General features: G+C 40.6%; 2 protein-coding genes and 1 pseudogene across 4 annotated transcripts; all 3 read left to right on the plus strand.

Annotated features, from left to right (window-relative positions):
• The first annotated feature begins 918 nt into the window (after positions 1-918).
• LOC115813708 (uncharacterized) lies at positions 919-5,907 on the plus strand. 3 transcript variants are annotated; one of them, XM_030776263.1, is made up of 4 exons: positions 919-1,301; positions 2,269-2,438; positions 4,628-5,184; positions 5,312-5,907. In XM_030776263.1, exons 1-4 carry the CDS (start codon positions 1,289-1,291, stop codon positions 5,337-5,339), a joined length of 768 nt encoding a protein of 255 aa, XP_030632123.1. In that variant the 5' UTR covers positions 919-1,288; the 3' UTR covers positions 5,340-5,907. The 3 variants fall into 3 exon arrangements, with proteins under 3 accessions (XP_030632123.1, XP_030632126.1, XP_030632124.1); XM_030776266.1 differs by having other exon boundaries at positions 4,880-5,184; XM_030776264.1 differs by having other exon boundaries at positions 919-1,035.
• Positions 5,357-10,466, plus strand: LOC115815084 (odorant receptor 131-2-like; annotated as a pseudogene).
• A 681-nt stretch (positions 10,467-11,147) lies between these two features.
• On the plus strand, positions 11,148-19,367 carry LOC115814724 (prolyl 4-hydroxylase subunit alpha-3-like). Its single transcript, XM_030777662.1, has 13 exons — positions 11,148-11,326; positions 11,763-11,917; positions 12,063-12,286; positions 13,130-13,273; positions 13,388-13,439; positions 13,747-13,910; positions 14,470-14,646; positions 15,994-16,058; positions 16,658-16,817; positions 17,290-17,352; positions 17,689-17,757; positions 18,344-18,440; positions 19,194-19,367. Exons 1-13 carry the CDS (start codon positions 11,148-11,150, stop codon positions 19,262-19,264), a joined length of 1,620 nt encoding a protein of 539 aa, XP_030633522.1. The 3' UTR covers positions 19,265-19,367.
• Positions 19,368-21,956: the final 2,589 nt, after the last annotated feature.

Raw genomic sequence — 21,956 nt, forward strand, 5'->3', positions numbered from 1 at the left:
ACAATGCATTACTGACACATGCCGATCATTTCAGAGGAAAGAAAGAAAGAAAGATATTGCAGACGTTTTCGTTTAGATTAATGCTTACTGATGTGTAAGCGGTAAAGTTGCATCGCTTTTCACATTTCATTTCAAATGTGGTGGTGTCCCTTGCAGTGGTATATTTAGGGTTTGTATGTACAGGGCTGTTTCATTTCTGTGGTTGGTCTCTATGTTGATTTTCTATTTTTAATGAACATTTCATACGAAACAAAGATTTTGAACTGACAAATCAGATTATACATACAGAAAAAGAAAATTAAACTTAACAAAATAAATAAAAATAAGAACAACGGGAATATATTACGGCTGCATTTACTTGGAGTTTGTCATTAAATGTCAAAGTTCTACGTTTTTGTATTTAAATTTATCACACTATTTAGCGTCACTTTGTCTACGACGCGTACCCTACTTAATATCTCGTTTACTGAACAGTTCTCAGTCAAATTCTAACAGCTGGTTCTCTGTCGTTGTCATGTATCTATGCATTTCTTTGAAATGTAATCCAAAAAATGTCAAATTTTTAATCTCGCTCTTGGTCTTGTTTGACTGTGTGCTTACCTCAAACGAGCGTTATCACATTAAAAGTGGGTGGAAAATCTGAGTATTCAACCATCCCGAGTGTAATATGCACACTCCAGTAGCCAGTTAGAGTCAGTGCAGCAATTAATTCTGTTAATGCGATACATAATTAAGATAAAATCAAAGCGGAACAGAAAAAAATATACGCGTGTTGTGTTAAATGATTCTGCACCAGCCTGCCTGAGACCATATTTCGAATATTGGTTCAATTAATTAATTGTGCACTATCATAAGTGTATCAGAAGGAACGTGCCCTAATTTTGTCATCATTTAGTGGCTGAGAGGGCTGAGCCCATGTGAAGACGCAGCTCGGTCACTCAGGTTTCAGTGGAATATACAGCAACTCTCTATTTCCATAAGACGGTCAGACGGCAGAGTGGACGCAAAGATGTAGGCTACGGCTCTCATTCTGAAGTAAAGTAGTTTTTTAAATGAACTAATGTAATGTTACTCAAACTGAAACTGCGTGGGCTAGTATTTTTTCGTGTTCTGGAGCCGGGAAAATGTCGACATATTTTGGCTTAATCTCAGTTTTGTGCGCAATAAATGTAGGGATATCATTCAGTGAAATATATACATCAATGATGAATGCAAAGCTAGCTTTATTAGCGAAAAAAGAACTCACCGAGGCCTTAAACTTACATTGAGCGTGAGACCCAAAGAGTTGATGTCATTAAAAGGTAAGTGACGTGATTAAAAAAAAAAATTGTGCTAGGTGATTGGACTGTAGATCTACCTTGTTATTCTAACGTTATGAATATGAATAAACACAGGAAACATGAAAACATATTAAACATACTGATAATGCATACAAATATTAAAACAATCTGTGTAATTTTAGATGAGCGTTGTCATACACCCTTAAAATCCCTGAATAGTATATAATGCAGCGTTCTTATCTGACGGTATTTCTTTAAGCCTGACGTGACTTGAAGTGAAGTGATTCCATGGCCCGTACATTAATCCCCTGCTTTAAAGCTCTTGACACGCATGGTTCAAGATGACAACTGACACACATTATTTTCTGCTAAAACCTAAACTAGACCCACTACAAACAGTTAAGCCTTGTTGGATAGGATAGCATTAAATATATTTTGACTTATCCTAATGTTTGCTTTGCTTACCAATGTCAAACCCCTCGGTGGCATTCACACCGGTTAAGAGACTATAGCCTGACTGGTAGAATGTTGTGCACAGCAATGAAGATCAAGAGAACACATAAGTTATATTGCCCAAAAACAATGATTAAAACAGTTGCCTGAGTGAAGTAAAAAGTGGACTAATGCTTAACGAGTATTCAACATACCAGTCCATCCAGACTTGTGCTGTCTCTCATGCAACTGTACCTCCCACCTTGATTTCCTCCAATCTCAATTACCTCAGACCTAAGATCTGGTTATGAGAGGATGAGGGGCAGTCTACCTACACAAAGACATGCATGCTAGGATTAGTACTAAGACCTGGAGTTGGTCCCTGGGCAGCGGCAGCGGTGGCGGCTGCCAACTGCTCCTAGCTCATCGTGTATGTGTGTGCTCACAGGTGTTAGATGCAAAGGCTCCATTTCACTGCTCACTGCTTAGTGTGTGTGTGACAAATAAAGTACTTCTACTTCTACTTCTATTTCTACCCCTACTACCTCTACTGGAGGATCTACAGGGAGCAGCCCAGGGTTGATGAGGGTACAGGATGTTCATGCTCTACATGTAAAGGGACAAGTGAGAGGTCAGTTTCAGAGGATCACAGATGGCAAATCCGTCAACATTTACAAACCCTTGGTGTCCATGTCTTTCTCAGGAGACTGCTTTCTGATTGGCAAGGTGAGAAACTACTTCCCTTTTCACATTCACACATCAAATAATATTTTACTTTGTGTTTCTTTAATTGTTGTTTTCATGTGGCACTTTTTCAAATCATATTGCCTGATTTACACATTATTTCATATAGTTTTAGTCAGAAATTGATTTCCCATTTCCCAGGGGATGTTAAAGGGGAATCCTACACTGTTGCTTCTACAAACTCTCCCTCTCACAGCTTGAAACACGATGAGGGAAAGACAGAAGAGCAGGACGGGGGAGGATGAGCATTGCCATATGCATCTTCTCTTCAGTTCTTCAGTCTCCTTTTCATATCTTTGTTCTTCCTCTTTCTGTCTTTGTTCCCATTTCTTCTTTTCTTGCTCATCTCTTTTTGGCCTTTCCTTCTCTTCCTGTTTTCTTTTCCTGCTGCTCTTCCCATTCCTTGTACCATTTCCTCTTTCTCTGTTTATTTCAATCATCCATTTTCACCTTCTTGTCATCCTCTTCTCTTTTCTTTTTGTAATCTGCTCTCTCTCTTTCTTCTCTTTCCCACATCTCTCTTTTCATTTGCTCTTTTATGCTAAATTCCATTTCCCTCCTTTTTCTCTCTTCATCCTGTTTCTTCCTTTCCTCCTCAGTAGCACTCTTCATTCTCTCTATCTCCTCCCCTCTCTTTCTCAGTATTCTCTCTTTCTCCTTTCAAGATCTTCCTCTAGTTGTTGGAATGTCTCATTAGTGTAGCAGCTTCCTCCATTCTCTGACACCGTGGTGTCCGTCTTATCAAGGAGTTCTACAACCTGAGTTTGGTTACTAGGGCCATTGTTATTAGGTCAGTGTTTGCATAGTTTACCGTGAGGTTTCTTCTCCATCAGAACAGGATCTAGGTAAGGCTTTGCTTTTTAATTTGCTTGAGTAGCCACGATTTCTGTTTACTCTGTTGTTTATAATTTGCCTGAGTAGCCGAGATTTCTGTGTACTCTGTTGTCGTTCGCTGTCCGTAACATATTTAGTGGTAAATTCTATTGGGTTCGCTTGATTAGTTAGGATTCATTGTCGAGTTATAACTGTGTGTCCTGTTTGTTAGCATCGCTAGTTTATGTTACTCGGTAGTTTGAATTACTGTCAGCTGATGAGTTGCAGATTTGCGTTTGTTTGTTAGTTTATTAGTTTGTGCCACAGCCAATTTCCGGTTTGTTTTGGTTCCTGAGGGGGTGGGGCTGTAGCCAGCCCACAAGCTGAGAGTGTTGTAAGTCACTAAGCTCTTTAGAAGTAGTGTTTTCACTAAGTGGCAGCTGTGTTGGCAGCTGGAATGGTCTTGTCTCCCTTGTCTTGCTTCCCTTGTATTGTCGGATGAAGACTTGGTTGGACTAAGAAAAAGGAAATCTACCTGCGGGAGTCCACCGAGGAAGGACAATGAGGGCGACGAGACTACTGCTGCCTGCTCACTAGCTACCCTGTGGTTGGCAACCAGCTGGATCTTGTCTTCATGAGAGGTTGTCCTGCTCCTGATCTCACTGTCACACCTTTCCATGCCTCGGATCACTTCTTCCTATCCTTCTGCCTCCCGATCTCACTCCCACCGAAATCCTCTGTTCCCACCGCGTTAGTCTCAGTTCGATGTAACCCTCTCCTCTAACGTCTTCTCTTCCGCTGTCTGCTCCTCTTTCCCTTCTGCTGAGTCCTTCTCACTTCTGTGGAGGAGAAATCCTCTACTGTTCTCTCTGTGCTGTCTTCCTCCCTGGACACCCTCTGTCCCCGACAGTATTCGTGCTGATAGAGCCAAACTTTGCGCGGATGAAAGGAGATGGAGGGAATCGAAATCTCCAGATGACCTATCACATTTCCAAACTCTTCTTTTTTCCTTCTCCTCTACCCTATCCCCTGCCAAGTCTGCCTTCTTCCACTCCAGGATCCACTCTGCTTCCTCTAACCTTTGCAAACTCCTCTCCACTTTCTTCTCCCTCCTCTCACCTCCTCCTCCTCCCTCACCCCTTTCTGCAGATGACTTTGTCTCTTTCTTCGAGAAGAAGGTTAAAGACATCTGCAACTCCTTCCCCGCATCCCCTCCCACCTTGGATCCCACACCCACTGTCCCTCCCAATACCTTTTCCTCCTTCTCTCCTCTAACCAACTCTGAAGTCCTTCTACTGATAAAATCCCACCATCATACTAACTGTCCTCTTGATCCCATCTCCTCCTCTCTCTTTCAGTCCATCTCTGAGGATATTCTGCCCTTCATTTCCTCCTTAATCAACAGCTCCCTGTCTACTGGTGTAGTTCCCTCTGCCCTAAAGGGGGCACGGGTCAAGCCACTGCTTAAGAAGCCCACTCTAAACCCAGCTGGTGTCAGAAGCTACCGTCCAGTATCTCTTCTACCATTTCTCTCTAAAACCCTGGAATGTGCAGTCTATAACCAACTCTCTCCTTATCTTCTCCGGAACAACCACCTGGACCCAAATCAGTCGGGATTCAAAGCCAGCCGCTCCACTGAGATAACCCTCCTCGCAGTCATAGAAGAGCTTCACTTGGCCAAAGCGAAGTCGCTCAGCTCTGTCCTCATACTGCTAGACCTCTCCACAGCATTCAACACTGTGAACCACCAGATTCTCCTCTCAGCCCTGTTGGGATGGGCTTTGCAGGATCCGCACTCGCATGGCTCGAATCCTACCAGTCTAAACGTTCCTACCAGGTCCTTGGAGGGAATCGGTCTCCTCCCCCCGCCCTTTCCAGATGGGGGTCCCACAAGGTTCTGTACTTTGCCTCCCAAGTATGTACTTTTTCTCCCTTTACACTAGATCACCTGGACATGTTATCTCTGCCCATGAGGTCTTTCTTACCACTGCTACGCCGATGACACACAGCTATTCTTCTCTTTCTCCCCTTCCAACTCTCAGGTCCAACCACGTGTTGCAGCCTGTTTAGCTGACATCACCTCCTGGATGTCAGCTAACTATCTCAAGCTCAACCTGGAGAAGACTGAGCTTCTCTTTCTCCCTTCTAAGAGCTCCTCATCGATCGACGCTCTGATCACCATTGAAGGTTCTGTGATGTCCGGTTACCCGGTCCTGTAGTTTCCCCCTCTACAACATCAGGAGGATCCGCCCCGTCCTCACGCAACAAGTAACCCAGCTCTTGGTCCAAGCACTTGTCATCTCCTGACTCAACTACTGTCACATCGGGTATTCAACCTCCCAAAACACTCTCATGTCACTTCACTACTTACTACACTCCACTGGCTTCCGGTAGCAGCCCGCATCCAGCTCAAGATACTGGTGCTGGCTTACCAGGCCACAAGAGGCTCTGCCCCATCCTACCTTCAGTCTCTGATAACTCCTTCAGTCTCTGATAACACCCCAGCCAGAGCTCTCTGCTTGACCACCTCTGGTCAGTTGATGGTCCCTTCACTTTGGGAACCTGGCAGCCGTTCCTCTTGGCCACATCTCTTCTCTGCCCTTTTTCCGCGGTGGTGGAATGACCTTCCTCAGTCAGTCAGGACTGCAGAATCCCTTGCCATCTTCCACAGGAAACTGAAAACCCACCTTTTCAGAACTCACCTGTCCCCCACTGCTTAACCTCTCTTTCTGTGTTGTGGTATTTAAAAAAAAATACATGTACTAACCTTGTCCCTATGTTGCAGGTCTTGTTTATTGTCGCAGAATTTACAGGACAGTGATACTGAAATTAATTCATTTGCATTCTTATCGTGATCTTTCATTTATGGGGTAATTTAACCTGATAAGTGCACTTATTGTAAGTTGCTTTGGATAAAGCATCTGCTAAATGCCAAATTGTAAATTGTAAGTACATGGTATCTGTTACCACACTGTTGAATGATGTTCTGCATCTCCCTTGATCCTTCAATGCAGTCATTCTCAACTCCAATCCTGGAGTCCCACTGTCCTGCACGTCTTTGTCTGAACTCAGGACTAACACACCTGATTCCACTGATCAAGCCCTTGATTAGCTCAGATGACTTTGATAATGAGGAATTAAAACAAAAACATGCAGAACAGCTGGCCCCCGGGACTGGAGTTGAGAATCATTGCCTTAATGTATTCCTCAGTCCTTGTGTTTTGTAAGCTGTCTCCTCCAGTGAACAGTATCACTGTTTACATTCTAGATCCTAAACTACACCAGAGACATTCTGAGGGGTCCTGTCATGACTTTGAGGGAATGTCATTCCTTTTCTTGCCATGTGCGGTCTTCAGTCTTTTTGTTTTTGGTCACGTTTAGTTCATTATTGATGTATTGTTTTACCTGAGTCTTGTTTTGTCTATCTGTTTAACCCTCTTGTTTTCCTTTGTTCTTGGCTCAGTCTTGAGTTGTCACTCTTGTGCAATTTCTTTGACCAAGCCTTTTCCGAGTCCATGCTCTGTGATTCTTTTTTTGGATATTTTTCCGAATCTATGCTCTGTGATTTTGTTGGATGTGTACCTTGGATGGCCTTCTTTTTTTTGCCTGATTTACTTTTGGAATCTTCCGCCCTGATTTTCAAGTAAAGAAACTTTAACTGAAGTCACCTTGCCTCTGTCTATGCTGCTGGGTTTAACACTACATTCGTAGCACAAGGGTAAGGCTCTGGGTTTGAATCTCAGGTCAGCTTTGCACCAGCTGTGTGTGTGTGTGTGTGTGTGTGTGTTTATCTTTCACATGTTTGCATAATAATATTAGGGACAAAGTTACTCACATAAACTCTCACTCACTTTATCTTAATACACACACACACCTGAACTGACTCAGAACTCGCCTTGTCCCAGCTGACAAGCAACAGAATGAAATTTGACTGTCATCAACGGGTACATTTTTTTGTCTCGGTATTGTTGTTCCAGCAATCTGTGGAGTTATCACCTGTCATTTACCACTTTAAGCCTGATAACTGTGGATTTCAGAGAAAGTCTTTGTTTGGTACACAGATATCAGTCCCTTTAAAATGTGTTTGAAACACTCAACAATGTTTTTGTTCCTGTCACATTTTTTATTCTGTGAAATTGTCAGTTTGCATAAAAAATCTCATTATGATTGAACAAACTAAATTAACATTAACTTTAATATATGGTGCTAACTAACAATATGGAATGCTGTGTTTGTCTATTTAAGCCAGGAATTTATAGTTCAGCTCGACTTTAGCTTGTGTGTATGTGTTCCTTGTATTTCTTTGCTTTTTTCATCATCATCATCATCATCATCATTTTCATCATCATAAAACACCAGTGTTCTGAGTTCACTGTGCAGGGGCAATCTAGAAATTTTTTGTTGACACAGACGGACTCAACACAAGAGTCTGCTGTCCTCATCAGTGACGCATGACTGAGTGTTGGCTCAGTGGCAAATGTATTCTCATATGCCACAATGCCAAAGTAACCTTGTTTGCCACCTATACATGCAAACAACACTTAGGTAGAACTCCGGGGGATTTGGTTAATAATTAATCGATCTGTTAATGAGTGAACAGGGGAAAAACACAAACTCTTTAACTGTACTCCTGGGAGAGTGTGGTCAACACACCTCTATTAGGTGACTTCCTTTTGAGTTAAACTGCACTTTTTTATAACAATAATGTGTAAACATTCCCATTTTGTGCCATCAGCTAAATGGACAAATATAATCCTCAACATAACACCTTGTTGCACTTCTTGCCCTTTTAATATCTTAATTCCTCCATACAGTATCTTCCATAAAGCTTAATTAATCAGTCACTGGCTGTTGCACAACTTTTATTTAAATGTCTAAAGTAAATTACATATTTTAAAATTAATACATTAACAATGAATGCTTGAATTTTTTTTTTTGGGATTAATCTTGCAGTCTGTGGTAGGACTAAAGCCCTGACACAGTGTAGTTCCATTCTAACTTTTTCAGTAAATACAGGAGTCAAAGTTGGCAAAATGTGGGCTCTATCAGTGTCAGGTCATTTAAAATGCTCTTTTCCTTTGCTCTTTTTTGTGACTATTTTATAACAATGTTCATTCATTCATTCATTTTCTAAGTCGCTGATCCTAATTAGGGTCACTAGGGGTGCTGGAGCCTATCCCAGCGTTCATCGGACAAAAGTTGGGGAAGCACCCCGGACAGGTCACCAGTCCATTGCAGGTATTTTGTAACAGTACATAAGTCATATTACAGTACATATTCAGAATTTGACAACTCTAATTGTAACTAGCTAATTATATTGTATAGTGTGTATAGACACATATGAATCAATAAACACGTGTGTGCACAATATGAAGCCACACTGTTACCAGATATAATAAGAGCTGCCAAAAATGGACAGAATGTGATATATGATGTTATGCTGCAAAATAGATCAGAAATTCCAGTTGGTTTGAAAAGGCACAAATAAAAAGACATCTGTAAAAGCAAATAAAAGATGTAATGAACTCCCATCTCTCTGGACTTTGTTAGAAAAACTTTACAAACACGTAATAGAGTATTGTCTATTGTGCTCCTCTGCTCTTTGTGTCCACTGCCACCTTCCTGAACACCCCACTCATTCTGGCCACCATGTCTCTGGAACGTTACGTTGCCATCTTCTACCCGCTGCATCGTCCCGCGGCCTGGAGGGTCGATCGGATCTGGATCATCATCGTCACCCTGTGGATAATCAGCTGTATCTTACCTATGGTTGACTTCATACTGCTGAGACTGAAACCTGGGGTGGACGTCCGGACTACGCCCGTGCCGTGTAAAACGTTGGTCTTAAATGCAACACCTATTCAGACACTATTCAAAGTGTCCCTGAACGGGCTCTTCTTCGCCACCGTGGCCATCATCATCTTCTTCACGTACATTCGCATCCTGCTGGAGACACGGAAGATGCGACAGGACAGGACGTCTGTGGTAACACAGCTCTGAACACGGTGCTCCTTCATGGCTTTCAGCTGTTGCTTAGCACGATGGCGTTTACCTACCCACTCATGACAAATCTTATTGTTCTGCACATCAGTTGGCTGCAGGAGCACATCTCTTTCTTCAACTATTTTTGCTTTGGCATGCTTCCTCGTTTTCTCAGTCCCCTTATCTACGGTTTGAGGGATGAAAGCCTGAGGTTCGTCATGAGGAAAGCAATGCCCTGCAGCTCAGCCCAGGTGAACCCTGCGGCAAGAGCCAAACCACTCACAAATTAAGCTTGCAGAATCCAGGGTTTGCTTATATAATTTATAAGCTATGTTTGGAAAATGACATTTTAATATTAAATTCTGTTTTACCGTCATTAGAGTACGAATAGGCTAATTGAATTTCCTATCGCTGTTTACCTGATCTGACCTAGAGTATTGCCCTGAAGTTGCCTCCTACTAATTTTAACGTAATGATTTTGTTACCTTTCTTCGGGTGAACTCCAATCATTTTAACTGAGATAAAATGTTGAGTCTTGCTCAGTCACACAACTGCAAGCTTTTTGACCTGATAAAGACGTTTTCCCTTCATTCATTTCGTTGTGGCAATGCTGCCCCCTGTCAGTGAGTAAATACCACTGAGTTTTAAATTGTTGCCAAAAATGTCAGTCAGTTACCTTTTCACATTTCATCACTCAGTTCAGTTGAGCCATGCAAAAAAAAAAAGTTATTCTAGAGGCGAACTTACAACACAGAGGCCATTAGTATGCAACCCGGTGAAAATGTAACCGGAACACGTGGCGCAGACGTCCCTCGCACTGTGCGGGCAACATGCTGAGACAGCACGATTAGACATTACTGACACATGCCAATCATTCCAGGGAAAAGAAAGAAAGATACTGCAGACGTTTTTGTTTAGTTTAATGCTTAATTAATGTGTAGGTGGTAAAGTTGCAGCGCTTTTCACTTTGTAAAATGTGGTGTCCCTTACAAAGGTATCTTAACTGTAGGGGTGTTTCATTTCTATGGTTGGTCTCTTTGTTGATTGTCTATTTTTAGTGAACATTTCATACTAAACAAAGATTTTGAACTAACAAATCAGATTATACATACAGAAAAAGAAAATTAAACTCAACAAAAGAAATAAAAATAAGAACAACGGGAATATATTACAGCTGCATTCACTTGGAGTTTGTCATTAAATGTCAAAGTTCTACGTTTTTGTATTTAAATTTATCACACTATTTAGCGTCACTTTGTCTACGACGCGTACCCTACTTAATATCTCGTTTACTGAACAGTTTACAGTCAAATTCTAACAGCTGGTTCTCTGTCGTTGTCATGTATCTATGCATTTCTATGAAATGTAATCCAAATTAAAAGTGGGTGGAAAAATCTAAGTATTCAACCATCCCAAGTAATATGTAATATGTAATATGCACACTCCAGTAGCCAGTTAGAGTCAATGCAGCAAGTTGATTCTGTTAATGCGATACATAAGTAAGATAAAATCAAAGCGGAACAGAAAAAAATATACGTGTGTTGTGTTAAATGATTCAGCACCAGCCTGCCTGAGACCATATTTCGAATATTAGTTAAATTAATTAATTTTGCACTAAACACAAGTGTATCAGAAGGAACATGCCCTAATTTTGTCATCCTTTAGCGCGGCTGAGAGGGCTGAGCCCATCTGAAGACGCAGCTCGGTCACTCAGGTTTCAGTGGAATATACAGCAACTCTCTATTTCCATAAGAAAGTCAGAGAGCAGAGTGGACGCAAGGACGTAGGCTACGGCTCTCATTCTGAAGTAAAGTCGTTTTTTAAATGAACTAATGTAATGTTACTCAGACTGAAACTGCGTGGGCTAATATTTTTTCGTGTTCTGGAGCTGGAAAAATGTCGACATGTTTTAGCTTAATCTCAGTTTTGTGCGCAATAAATGTAGGGATATCATTCGGTGAAATGTATACATCCATGATGAATGTGAAGCAAGCGATACTAGCCGAAAAAGAACTCACCGAAGCCTTAAAAGCTTACATTGAGCGCGAAACCCAAAGACTTGATGACATTAAAAGGTAAGTGACGTGTATTTCTTTCTTTAATCTATATTTCTGATTTCTGATTATTGATTAATCTTGTTATTCTAACGTTATGAATATGAATAAACACATGAAACAGGAAAACTTATGAAACGTACTGACAATGCAAACAAGTATTAAAACATTCTCTATAATTTTAGATGAATTTTTGTCATACACCCTTAAAATTCATAATTCAGCGATCTTATCTGACGGTATTACTTCAAACTTGACGTCACTTGAAGTAAAGTGATTTCATGGCTCATACATTAATCCACTGGTTTAAACCTCTTGATACGCATGGTTCAAGATGACAACTGACACACATTATTTTCTGCCAAAACATAATCTGGACCCACTACAGTCAGCTAAGTCTTGTTGGATAGACATTGAATATGTTTTGAATTATCTTAATGTTTGCTTTGTTTTCAAGGTTTTATTTGCGGGTGTTAAATTTGCACAACGGAGTTTATAATCAACTATCAACAGCAACGTCAAACCCCTTGGTGGCATTCACGCTGGTTAAGAGACTACAGTCTGAGTGGTTGAATGTCGTGTACAGCAATGAAGCTCAAGACAACACACAAGGTATATTGCCCAAAAACAATGTTTAATACAGTTGCCTGACTGAAGTAAAAATACTTAACATACCACTCCATCCAGACTTGTGCTGTCTCTCATGCTTCAAACTGTACCTCCCACCTTAATTTCCTCCAATCTCAATTCACCTCAGACCTAAAATCTGATTATGAGAGGATGAAGGGCAGTCTACCTACACTGGAGGATCTACAGGGAGCAGCCCAGGGGTTGATGAGGTTACAGGATGTGTATGCTCTGCATGTAAAGGGACTTGTGAGAGGTCAGTTCCAGAGGATCACAGATGGCAAAACCGTCAACATTTACAAACCGTCTGTGTCCATGTCTCTCTCAGGGGATGACTGCTTCCTGATTGGCAAGGTGAGAAACTATTTCCCTTTTCACCCTCACACATCAAATAACATTTTACTTTGTGTTTCTTTAATTGCTCATAAAGTATGTTGTTTTCATGTGGCGCAGTTTCAAATCGTATGGTCTGGATTACACATTATTTCATATAGTTTTAGTCAGTGATTGATTTTCCATGTCCCAGGGGATGTTAAAGGGGAATCCTACACCGCCGCTTCTACAAACTCTCCCTCTCACAGCTTGAAATACATTGAGGGAAAGACAGAAGAGTAGGAGGGGGGAGGATGAGCGTTGCCATATGCATGTGAGAACACTGGAACTCACTGATTAAGATTCCAATCTGTTTGTTCTTTTCTTTCCTCTCATTTTCCGTGGTCGATGACCGTCCGAAATTCCACCAAGTGAGCAATTGCTGTTTCATTCAGAAAGGAGATTTGTGCCTGTTAGCTACATGGTCAGAGGCAGTGTGTGGTTCATGTTATGGCTTGCCTCTACCACCCATGACAAGCAACATCCGGGGGTTTCTCAGTTACTCAGCAGAAGACGTTCCTAACAAATGGCAACAGACTAGTTAGACCACCTTATGTCTGTGAAGACATTTTGGCTGAAGATAATTGCAGCTTTCGAAGCCCAAATTTCTTTGGTTTACAAAATCCTGAAAAGACCCTGTGGTATTTTGTGCTGAGTTTCCCTATTTTTGTGTTAGATGGGACATTTTTTCCATTAATGATTTTTTTTTTATTGTTTTGGTAGGTCAAGAGTCTGCGGGAATGGAATGAGAGTCGCTGATCCAATGATATTAAAATGTAGGCCTTCAAATCCCAAAACTCATTCATCATGTTTGATTTCTTGCAGGTAGCTTATGATGTTGAAGATTACTACCATTCTGTGCAGTGGCTGGAGGAAGCAGTTCGGCTGTTCCGCGGAATAGAGTGGAGTCCAGAACACGAAGGCACATTAGAAGACGCTTTAGATCACTTAGCCTTCTCACATTTCATGGTGCTTAAACATTTAAAATTCATCTTGACCTTGTTCACAATGATGTGCCTGATATATTTGCTCAGTCTGACAAAATGTGTCTACCTATCGACCCATTTTTTGTTTTCATTTCAGACTGGAAACATCTCATATGCACTCAGTCTCTCGCGAGAGCTTCTACATCATGGTAAACTTTTCTAGTCACAACAATCTACTACCAACCCACAGCATAGCATGAGAATGAACCAATGAACTAAAGAGATACAGACTAGTGAACAGATGCTTTTCATATTAACTGAAAATATACCTGTTTTCACTTATAAGCTAATGTTGCATCGCATCACAACTTTAGAGTGCAGACTTGATTTCTTCTCACCACCAGCTTATGCACCAGTAATTCCATTAAAAACTTCATATTTTTAATTGTTTAAATTTGTATATGATTCATTTTTAATCTCCTGATGGGATTTATTGATTCCTCTTCTGTCTTCAAGATCCCATGAACAAACGAGTCCTACTGAACGTGAAGAAGTACGAGAAGATTCTCGTTGAAAATCCGTCCGTGGGCAGTTCAGAGACTGTTCTGAGCAGACCCAGCTCCACCTATCTGAGAACAAGGAACATGTATGAGAGGCTGTGCCAAACACAAGGATCTCAGGTATTAAACCTCCTTATGATTGTGTTAAATACATTTAGACTTAGCGATGATGTGTAAGCACTTTAAGACTAATAGTGAGAACATCAGGACAAGTTGTCTCCCTAAGACATTTTAAACTAATACTAATACATGTGAGTATTTGTAAGGTTACAATAAAGTTAAAAAACATTCCACTCATTTGAATGAGATACCAATGTAGCATCAACCTCAATAATAGTGTTTTTTTTTTTGTCAGTAATCTGAAGGTTTGGAAGTGGCTAAGACAAAAGAGGCCTACAGCCCATTCCTACAGTGAAATAAAGTGAACCTAATTGTGCCCAACGTTCCCTTTCAAGAGTATATTCCAGTCCAGAATCTATTTTAGTTTTATATATTCCAGTTTTCCAAGACAATGCAAATGAAGTGCTATTAGATTACATCATGGCATGACTAGGAACATTGCCACCCTGGACAGCTTGCGGAGGTGGAGGAAATTTAAGACAAGTTAAGAGAGAGAAAGGAAAACAGTAGTTCTTTTAGCTTTTAGAAATGAGCTTCAGATGCTTTTCTTCCTTCACAGCCGAGGCATTATGAGAACCCTGAGCTGTTCTGTGACTACTTCACCAATGACAACCCTGGTCTGCTCCTTCAGCCAATGAAACGAGAAGTTGTCAGTTTGCAGCCTTATGTGGTTCTGTTCCACAGTTTCATCACAGATGTTGAAGCCCAGAGCATCAGGGACCTTGCCCTACCAGGGGTGAGTTCAGTGCGTACCAGTCAGTACGCTGTTGTAATACTCCCACATTTACTGGTTAATAAACGGTTCCAGAGGATGGTTTCCATCATTTGAAGATCCTGGTGGGGAGATATACTCCCTCTAGTTTAGAGAACTCATTTAACAGATATCTCATCTGTCTAAGGTCCTCTTATTCCCAATGGTCATAAACCACAGGAAAATGTATGGACATGGAGTTCATGCATTTGATCACATTGTCAAAGACCAGATTATAAAACCCATGCGAGCCATGCCTGTGACCCAAACGCTTCATGTTTTGTGGAAACAGAAGATGTGAGAAAATATTTGGCAATTACCAAGAAAAACTTTGTGGATGATTGTTGGTAGGGTTTCAACTATTTAGTGAGGCTTAACATTCAAAGTTACTTCCTATCTTTGGCTGCATTCCTCCTGGCCTCCAAGCCATACTTAAATGAATAAGACTGACTTTCCAATCTTCTTCCATCAGTGTGGCTTTTGGAAAATATTTGCTGCCTTTTGTGGATGACTACAGCAGACAGGCTTCTTTTGAGCAGGCTGTTTCTTTTCCTGTCTTTCTTTCTTTTTTCTTTTTTTTTCCCGCTGAATAAGTAATTCAGGGAACCCTTTATAAATGACCCTATTTTCATTTGCCCTTTAAGTACCATTCAAATTTTCCAGCGCTTTGATGAAAGCCTCTCCACTTACTTCATCATTAAGTCAGTATCTGATGGAATTATGGTGAGATGAATGAAAAGAGGCTGCATGAAAAAAAAAACCCCGTTATTGCCAGGATCAGCTGTGCCAACAACCAGTCATTTATTCCATTCCAGTTTGGGCGTAAGTGTGGAGTATTCACAGTGCCATGTTTTTTTTTTTTCTGTGGTAGATTGAACATTAGATCAAATTTTTGTGTCATCATTCTTTCGTGAGAAAATCACTTTATTTACAGTTGTTAAGCTTTCACATAGTGTTCTCTTCCGTAATATTCCGCTCCAGTAGAGAACAGTGAGCTCCTGGCATTCTGATGAAAATACTTCGTTTGGAGGGTAACTGGACTACTGTTGTTAACAGTATTATTTCAGTTCATTTTGCCTTCTGATGAGTAGATGGTATTCTTTATTTTGCAGTCAAGCGTTCTTGATTATTAATGGGGGTTTTTTGGTCTTCTTTTTGAATTTTCTTTTATGATGTGTTTTATGTCTATGTTATTGACATCACCAAAATATCTACAATTCTTACTGATTTGTGGTTTTATGCATCTTTATATTTGGTCTTTCAGTAGCTGTGGTTTTTCATCAAGTGATTTGGTAAACAGGTGTTTACTCACGTTGCTTTTGATTCCATTAGCTAAGGAGATCGGTTGTTGCATCAGGAGAGAAACAGGCCACCGCAGATTATCGCATCAGTAAGAGGTACGACCCGAAATAGAGTGGCTAAAAGTGGCTATAAAATTAAGGTAATAATGTCACTTTGAATATTACATGTCCTAAATAACATTAGAACAGTTTCCATTAGGGGCAAACTCAGCTTCAGACATTAGTCTTAAAGTGTCACTGATCCGCACAACAGAGATAAAATACAGCTGCCCCTTTATAAAAATGTGTGTTTGTGTAAGTGTGTCTCTGTGTTTGTGTGTGTGTGTGTGTGTGTGTGTGTGTATGAGTACAGAGACAGTGATATGTGGCTATCTTTCAGTTAAAGAAACAGTGTTGTGTTTTTGGTTTTTGTACAAAACCTAACACATAGACTTACTGCTTAAGATTCATATAAACATCTTGTTACGAATATGTGGTAAAGGTTCATTTTTGGTCTCTTCGTGAGAAATAAACATGTTGTTGTTACAGTTAATACTTTAATCCGAATGTTTTGGACAAAGAATTTATAGCTTTGACATGATGTTTTTGTTCACATTTATCAAGATGATGTGTCTGTGTAAACCAATGATATAATACCTCTCTCAGAGTGGTATTTCACTCTTCCTTTTTTTTCTTTTTTTTTGGCGATGATTCAGTGCATGGCTGAAAGGAACAGCACACAACACCATAGGAAAGCTGGACCGGAGAATCACTATGCTCACAGGGCTAAATGTGCAGCCTCCATATGGGGAACACCTCCAGGTGGTTAACTATGGCATTGGAGGTCACTATGAGCCTCACTTTGATCATGCCACAGTAAGTAAGTTCCATCAGCTTTACAACTTTACAACGACTAGTTTCCCAAAGCCAAACCAGATTTAGTAATGGTTAACAGGTAAAGGTATCTGCAATTGTGTACAACATTTTCTTCTTCTTGTATGTATGATAATACATGTTTGTACAGTGATGCTGACTAAATTTTTGATCGAAAGTGGACAGTGGAAATGGTGCCATGGAGCCACAGAGCAACAATACGTATTCAAGTTGTTCTATAGCATCAACGTTTACATGCACTGTGAAATTTTTGGGACCAGATTTGCCTTCACTTTCTTAGCTACATGCTGACAAAGTCTCTGTCATTTGTGTGTAACACCCTAGTGTGAAACTGTGCACTTTGTCTTTAATTAAGTGATAGCATGGTCATGTAATTGTATTAACATGTAATGTTTTTACTGTAAATTTGACTTAAGCAAACACGAAAGTCTAAATTTGCTTCTCTCTCTGCCAGTCAGAATCTAGTCCACTATATAGCCTCAAAACTGGAAATCGAGTGGCTACGTTTATGATATATGTAAGTAAATTATTTCATTAAGTATTGTTTTATTACTTTCGGTGCTTTCTGAGTTGAGTAATCCTAATAGAGTTGGGATGTTTGGCTTGACAGTATAAATGCCATTTAAGTGCCTCAAGATTTTCCTCCAATTTCACCACCAAATATACTATCCTCCTCTTCCAAAGGTTACAAAATATTCCTAGATCCAAAGAAAACATTTTCTCTTGATATTGAACGTTAAATAGTGTCTGCATGTGAGCTTTTGGATGTGCTTGCACAATTGCAGGGTATATTTGATAGAGTACATGTTGTGCTCAAACGTAACCTATTTGAAAATGTTGGCAACAATTGCAGCTCAGTTCTGTTGAAGCAGGCGGGTCCACGGCCTTCATCTATGCCAATTTCAGTGTGCCGGTGGAGAAGGTACGATTCTCACAGCATGCCAGATGCCTCAGTCTGTACCCTGCTGCTTTTCACATTCAAATCACCACAAGATAGAACATGCCCATGGTTTTCACTCTATACAGCTGTCAACATGCTATGTCGGGTGATAAGAGATTCTGTTTTCTTTTTCCTGAAGATCTCATTATTTTTAAGTGGTTCCTGTCCCAGGGTACCTTATGACAGTAGACTTTCTGTCTCTGCCTATCAGTGTGTCATCCATTCCACTAATGAGCTGTTGCTGACACATCACAGAGCCACAGTAGGGATTTAGACTTTGACTTTGATGACGTTTTAACTATATATGTCTCGTGCTGAAAAGATGTGGTTTTCATCACCTATGTACACAAACCACAAATGGATTCATCTATCATCAGTATTTAGATATCCAGGTTACCAACATTCAAAAACTTTTTATTTGGTTATTAAAGTATCAAATTAAAGACAAATTTATTTTTCTTGTAAAACATTTTTACCTGTTGGAGGTGTCACACAGGTGTGTGAGCAAATTACTTCTATGTCTTTTTTTATTGTCTATTTATTTGTTTATTTTGTATATGTGTACCAGAATGGCGCCCTCTTCTGGTGGAACCTTCACCGGAATGGCCAAGGGAACGGAGACACACTGCATGCGGGCTGTCCAGTGCTTGTTGGAGATAAATGGGGTATGGTACTAGAAACACTGTAAAGGATCACACAGATTATGATGTAAAGATGTTCTCTCAAATAGTCTGAAAGTGGTTTGGCATTCCATAGCCAATAGGCAATGACCATGTCTGTTGAGATGAGGTTATTAGGGCATGGTACAGCTGTGTTCCATTACCAAGAGGGATGACTAAGAGCACAGGTCAAACATAAAACTCAGCCTGTGGGTGTTAAGCATGTTATTTTCCATTCTCCATCACTGGACACAGTGCATGACAGTGGCAGGGGAAAGTGCGAGGTGCTGCATGGGGGACAATGCGGTTAATATGACAGCGATGCCCTGGGCTGTGGATGTACTGTGATAAGTAATACTATTTAATGAAAACCTGGCATCTCTTAAATATAATGAAAAATCATGTAGGTCAGCCAAGACTGTGTTGTTGCAGTGAAAAGCACTCAAATTTCTCTTGTTATAATACCATTACGTCCTCTATCCGGTCTGCTGGACTGACATAAAACAAAGTTCAACACGATACAGGAAAACTACCAAACTTGTATTCGGTTATCCATCCAATATTGCTTAGCAACAATGATGCAAATTAAATACATGTGCCTCAACATATGAACAAGAATTTTCCAACCACATGAGACCTTCCAGAAATTATTTCCATATATTTTCCTTTGTATGTTCTTTTCCCATATGTTTATTCTGAATGCTAAATACATGTGTATACCACTCAGCACAACCTCACTGCCCCTTATTTCTTTTCTAGTGGCCAACAAGTGGGTCCATGAATATGGGCAGGAGTTCCAGCGGCGTTGCAGTCGTAATCCTGAAGAGTGAACTCGGGGTGGGGGGATGAGAGCAGTGCTCAGGACCGTTTGGAGTACAAGAGCCAGGCTCCACAATGGAGCAGTGCCGACAGAGATGGAGGGGGCTAGCAAGAGTGAGAGGGAGGGAGAAAGAGAGAGAGAGAGAGAGAGAGAGAGAGTGAGAGAGAGAGCAGTGAAAATCAGCCAGCTTTGCCTAGCGATTTGATACTCTAGCCCCAGGCAAAGAGACACGTGCGTGGACGCTGCTGAAGGAGGGACTGAAAGGAGGGGAGCATGGAGAGTGTGCTGGGGAGACATTTGGCAATCAGCCACAAGGACAAGCAGGCCCCTTCACTCCTACTCCCCTGTCCCAATACGCCAAAGAGGCCTCAGCTTCAACACACTGAGCTGGTTTCAGTTAACTCAGCGACGCTGTGTACTTGAACTGTCAGTTTGTTTTTCCAAAAAAAGACACAAAATGCAACACCTTGAAAATCAAATCTATGTCTGAAACTGCAACATACCACGGGACGTTTGAAAAAAAAAAAGCTAGGACTGTATTCACTCATAAGGAGAAGCAATATTCCACCTTGAATGCAGACGTTTTTTATAGTGTAGAGGTGAAATGTTAACGGTTGAAGATAGTGGGCGAATTCATTTCTGACACAGAGAGAGCCAAGGGGATTTGCTTACTCACAGCTAATAACCTAAGCAAAAAAGTGACTTATGCAAGACTCATACTCTCTCATTTGAAGCTTCGTCCCTAGTGACTTAATCATCTTACACGTTAGCATTAGAATAGCTTCTGGATTCCAGACAGTCAGGGAGTCTGCCAAAAGAGGGAACACACTGAATGTCTGTTAAACGCTTCAGTGTCTGCTGTCTGTTCAGGTCAATCTGAGGAATGAAACCGCATCGTCGGCCTGCTGGTAACGTTCGTGTGTAATGGAGTGATGATTTTCTTATGAGTTGTGAGGGCCAAAGGCTCTAAGGGGCTTCCCTGTGAAAGTGATTCTCAAGGCAGATCATCACCCCTGCAGGTGTGTGACAGGGAAGACTGAGGAGTTAACCTCCAAAAGTGTTAAAAGATCTCAAGTTCACACATAACTCCAACTCCTTTCCCTCCACACACACACACACACACACACACACACACACACACACACACACACACAGAGCAACGTTTGAGAACCCTCACTGTTTCTGGAATGCTGTATCTTGGCCATACCTCTGCACAATACATTTGAATTGTTTTCCTCAGGTCATTTAACACCAGGTTCCTGTTTTAATGACAATATGTGTGCTAGGAGATTAGCAGATGGTATGGGGTATGTTTTGTTTGAACAAGGTATGTTTTGCAAGACTTTCAGTTATGAATTCTGCTAGTATTGATTTCTGATATCACAATGAAAAGGGTTTAAACTTAATGGGTCTGGCCACTATCACACAGTGTACATGTCAAAAGAAAAGTCTGTTTATCACTGAAATGTGTCATATGAATTCTATTTCTGTGTCCTACTCTTCATTCGTTTTAAGTGTCTGTGGTCAATATTTTGTCTAAATGTTTACATAGCAACTAAACCAAAGCAACTTGCCAGGCAGGGCATGACTGCTGAACAGTTGAGCAAAGAGAACATACTCCCGTTACCAGTTCAATACAGAATTTCACATGTGGGGAACTTCAGGGGTGGAACAGATTTTAAATGGTAAATGTAGGTCAGGAACTGCTAAATGTGCTGAGAAAAAACAGCCATTATGAGCCATTATTTCGTCATACTGACACTAAAGAAATGAATGAAATTTGGAATGTATTATATAAATTCTAAAAAATATTTAAACTTACTGAAGATATAAATAGCAAGCATAGCATTTCTGTCAAGAGACATACTCACTGTTCGTTAGTGTTAAAGGAACAGTTATGAAATCTCAAGAATGTCAGTCCTTGCTTTGAAAACCCTAACATCACACTGACACTGAAGCCTCAAAAGCATAATGTTACAACTGTCTCTGTATTCCATCTGCCTCATTTCTGTTCATTCGTTTTAATGTATGGGCAGGACATGGTAATTCTTGCTCATTTGGTTGTACAATGAGTCAGATCTAGCTTTACTCTTTTATGTTTCCCTCTCTTCCTGCAGGGCCCTGGCAGACGCTGGAACTAGCAATTTCCTTTAAGTTCATAGGTCAAAACCTGCAATTCTACACCCTGTAAATCAGGGCCACCCAGGCATTTGGTTTTCTGGTGACCACTATAACACACTTTGTCGCTGTGGTTTTTGTTGCTAAGCACTGGGTGTTTATACTATTGCATCTATTTAAAGTACAAGACAGTGTGACCGGTTACCAGATTGCTTTATTTCCTAGAGAGCAATAAACAAAATAATCATATATCCCAAAAAGAGTGAGAAAGCAGCAGCACTGAAGAGCAAGTAAGAACTTGACATGAACAATGTAGAGGTTATCTATCACAAATGGAAATTTAATGCTAGTGGAACATGCATTTGTATACAGCCAATCACCAATGGTAGTGCAGTGTCATTTAATCACAATCTTGCAAAGATTGCCACAAAGGCCGCACATAGTTTTGCATGGTAAAATATAACAGAAATTATTAGAATGCAAAATGTATGCAGTGCCTAACTACAGACTGTCAGTGTAAAAATGAAGCTAAGTTAAACTTTGCAAGGTCTGTGAAGTAGTTGTATAGAGCAATGCTGCCCCCT

The sequence above is a fragment of the Chanos chanos genome, chromosome 6, assembly GCF_902362185.1.
Source record: "Chanos chanos chromosome 6, fChaCha1.1, whole genome shotgun sequence".
Lineage (NCBI taxonomy): Eukaryota > Metazoa > Chordata > Actinopteri > Gonorynchiformes > Chanidae > Chanos > Chanos chanos.

Bases quoted from the DNA above. Each gene is read 5' to 3' on its own strand.
- LOC115813708 (XM_030776263.1), top strand. The intron at 2,439-4,627 runs GTGAGAAACTAC...TCTCTCTTTCAG, and splicing joins ACTGCTTTCTGATTGGCAAG to TCCATCTCTGAGGATATTCT. The intron at 5,185-5,311 runs GTATGTACTTTT...TCCAACTCTCAG, and splicing joins TTCTGTACTTTGCCTCCCAA to GTCCAACCACGTGTTGCAGC.
- LOC115814724 (XM_030777662.1), top strand. From the start codon at position 11,148: ATGTCGACATGTTTTAGCTTAATCTCAGTTTTGTGCGCAATAAATGTA. The intron at 12,287-13,129 runs GTGAGAAACTAT...GATTTCTTGCAG, and splicing joins ACTGCTTCCTGATTGGCAAG to GTAGCTTATGATGTTGAAGA. The intron at 17,758-18,343 runs GTACGATTCTCA...TATGTGTACCAG, and splicing joins TCAGTGTGCCGGTGGAGAAG to AATGGCGCCCTCTTCTGGTG.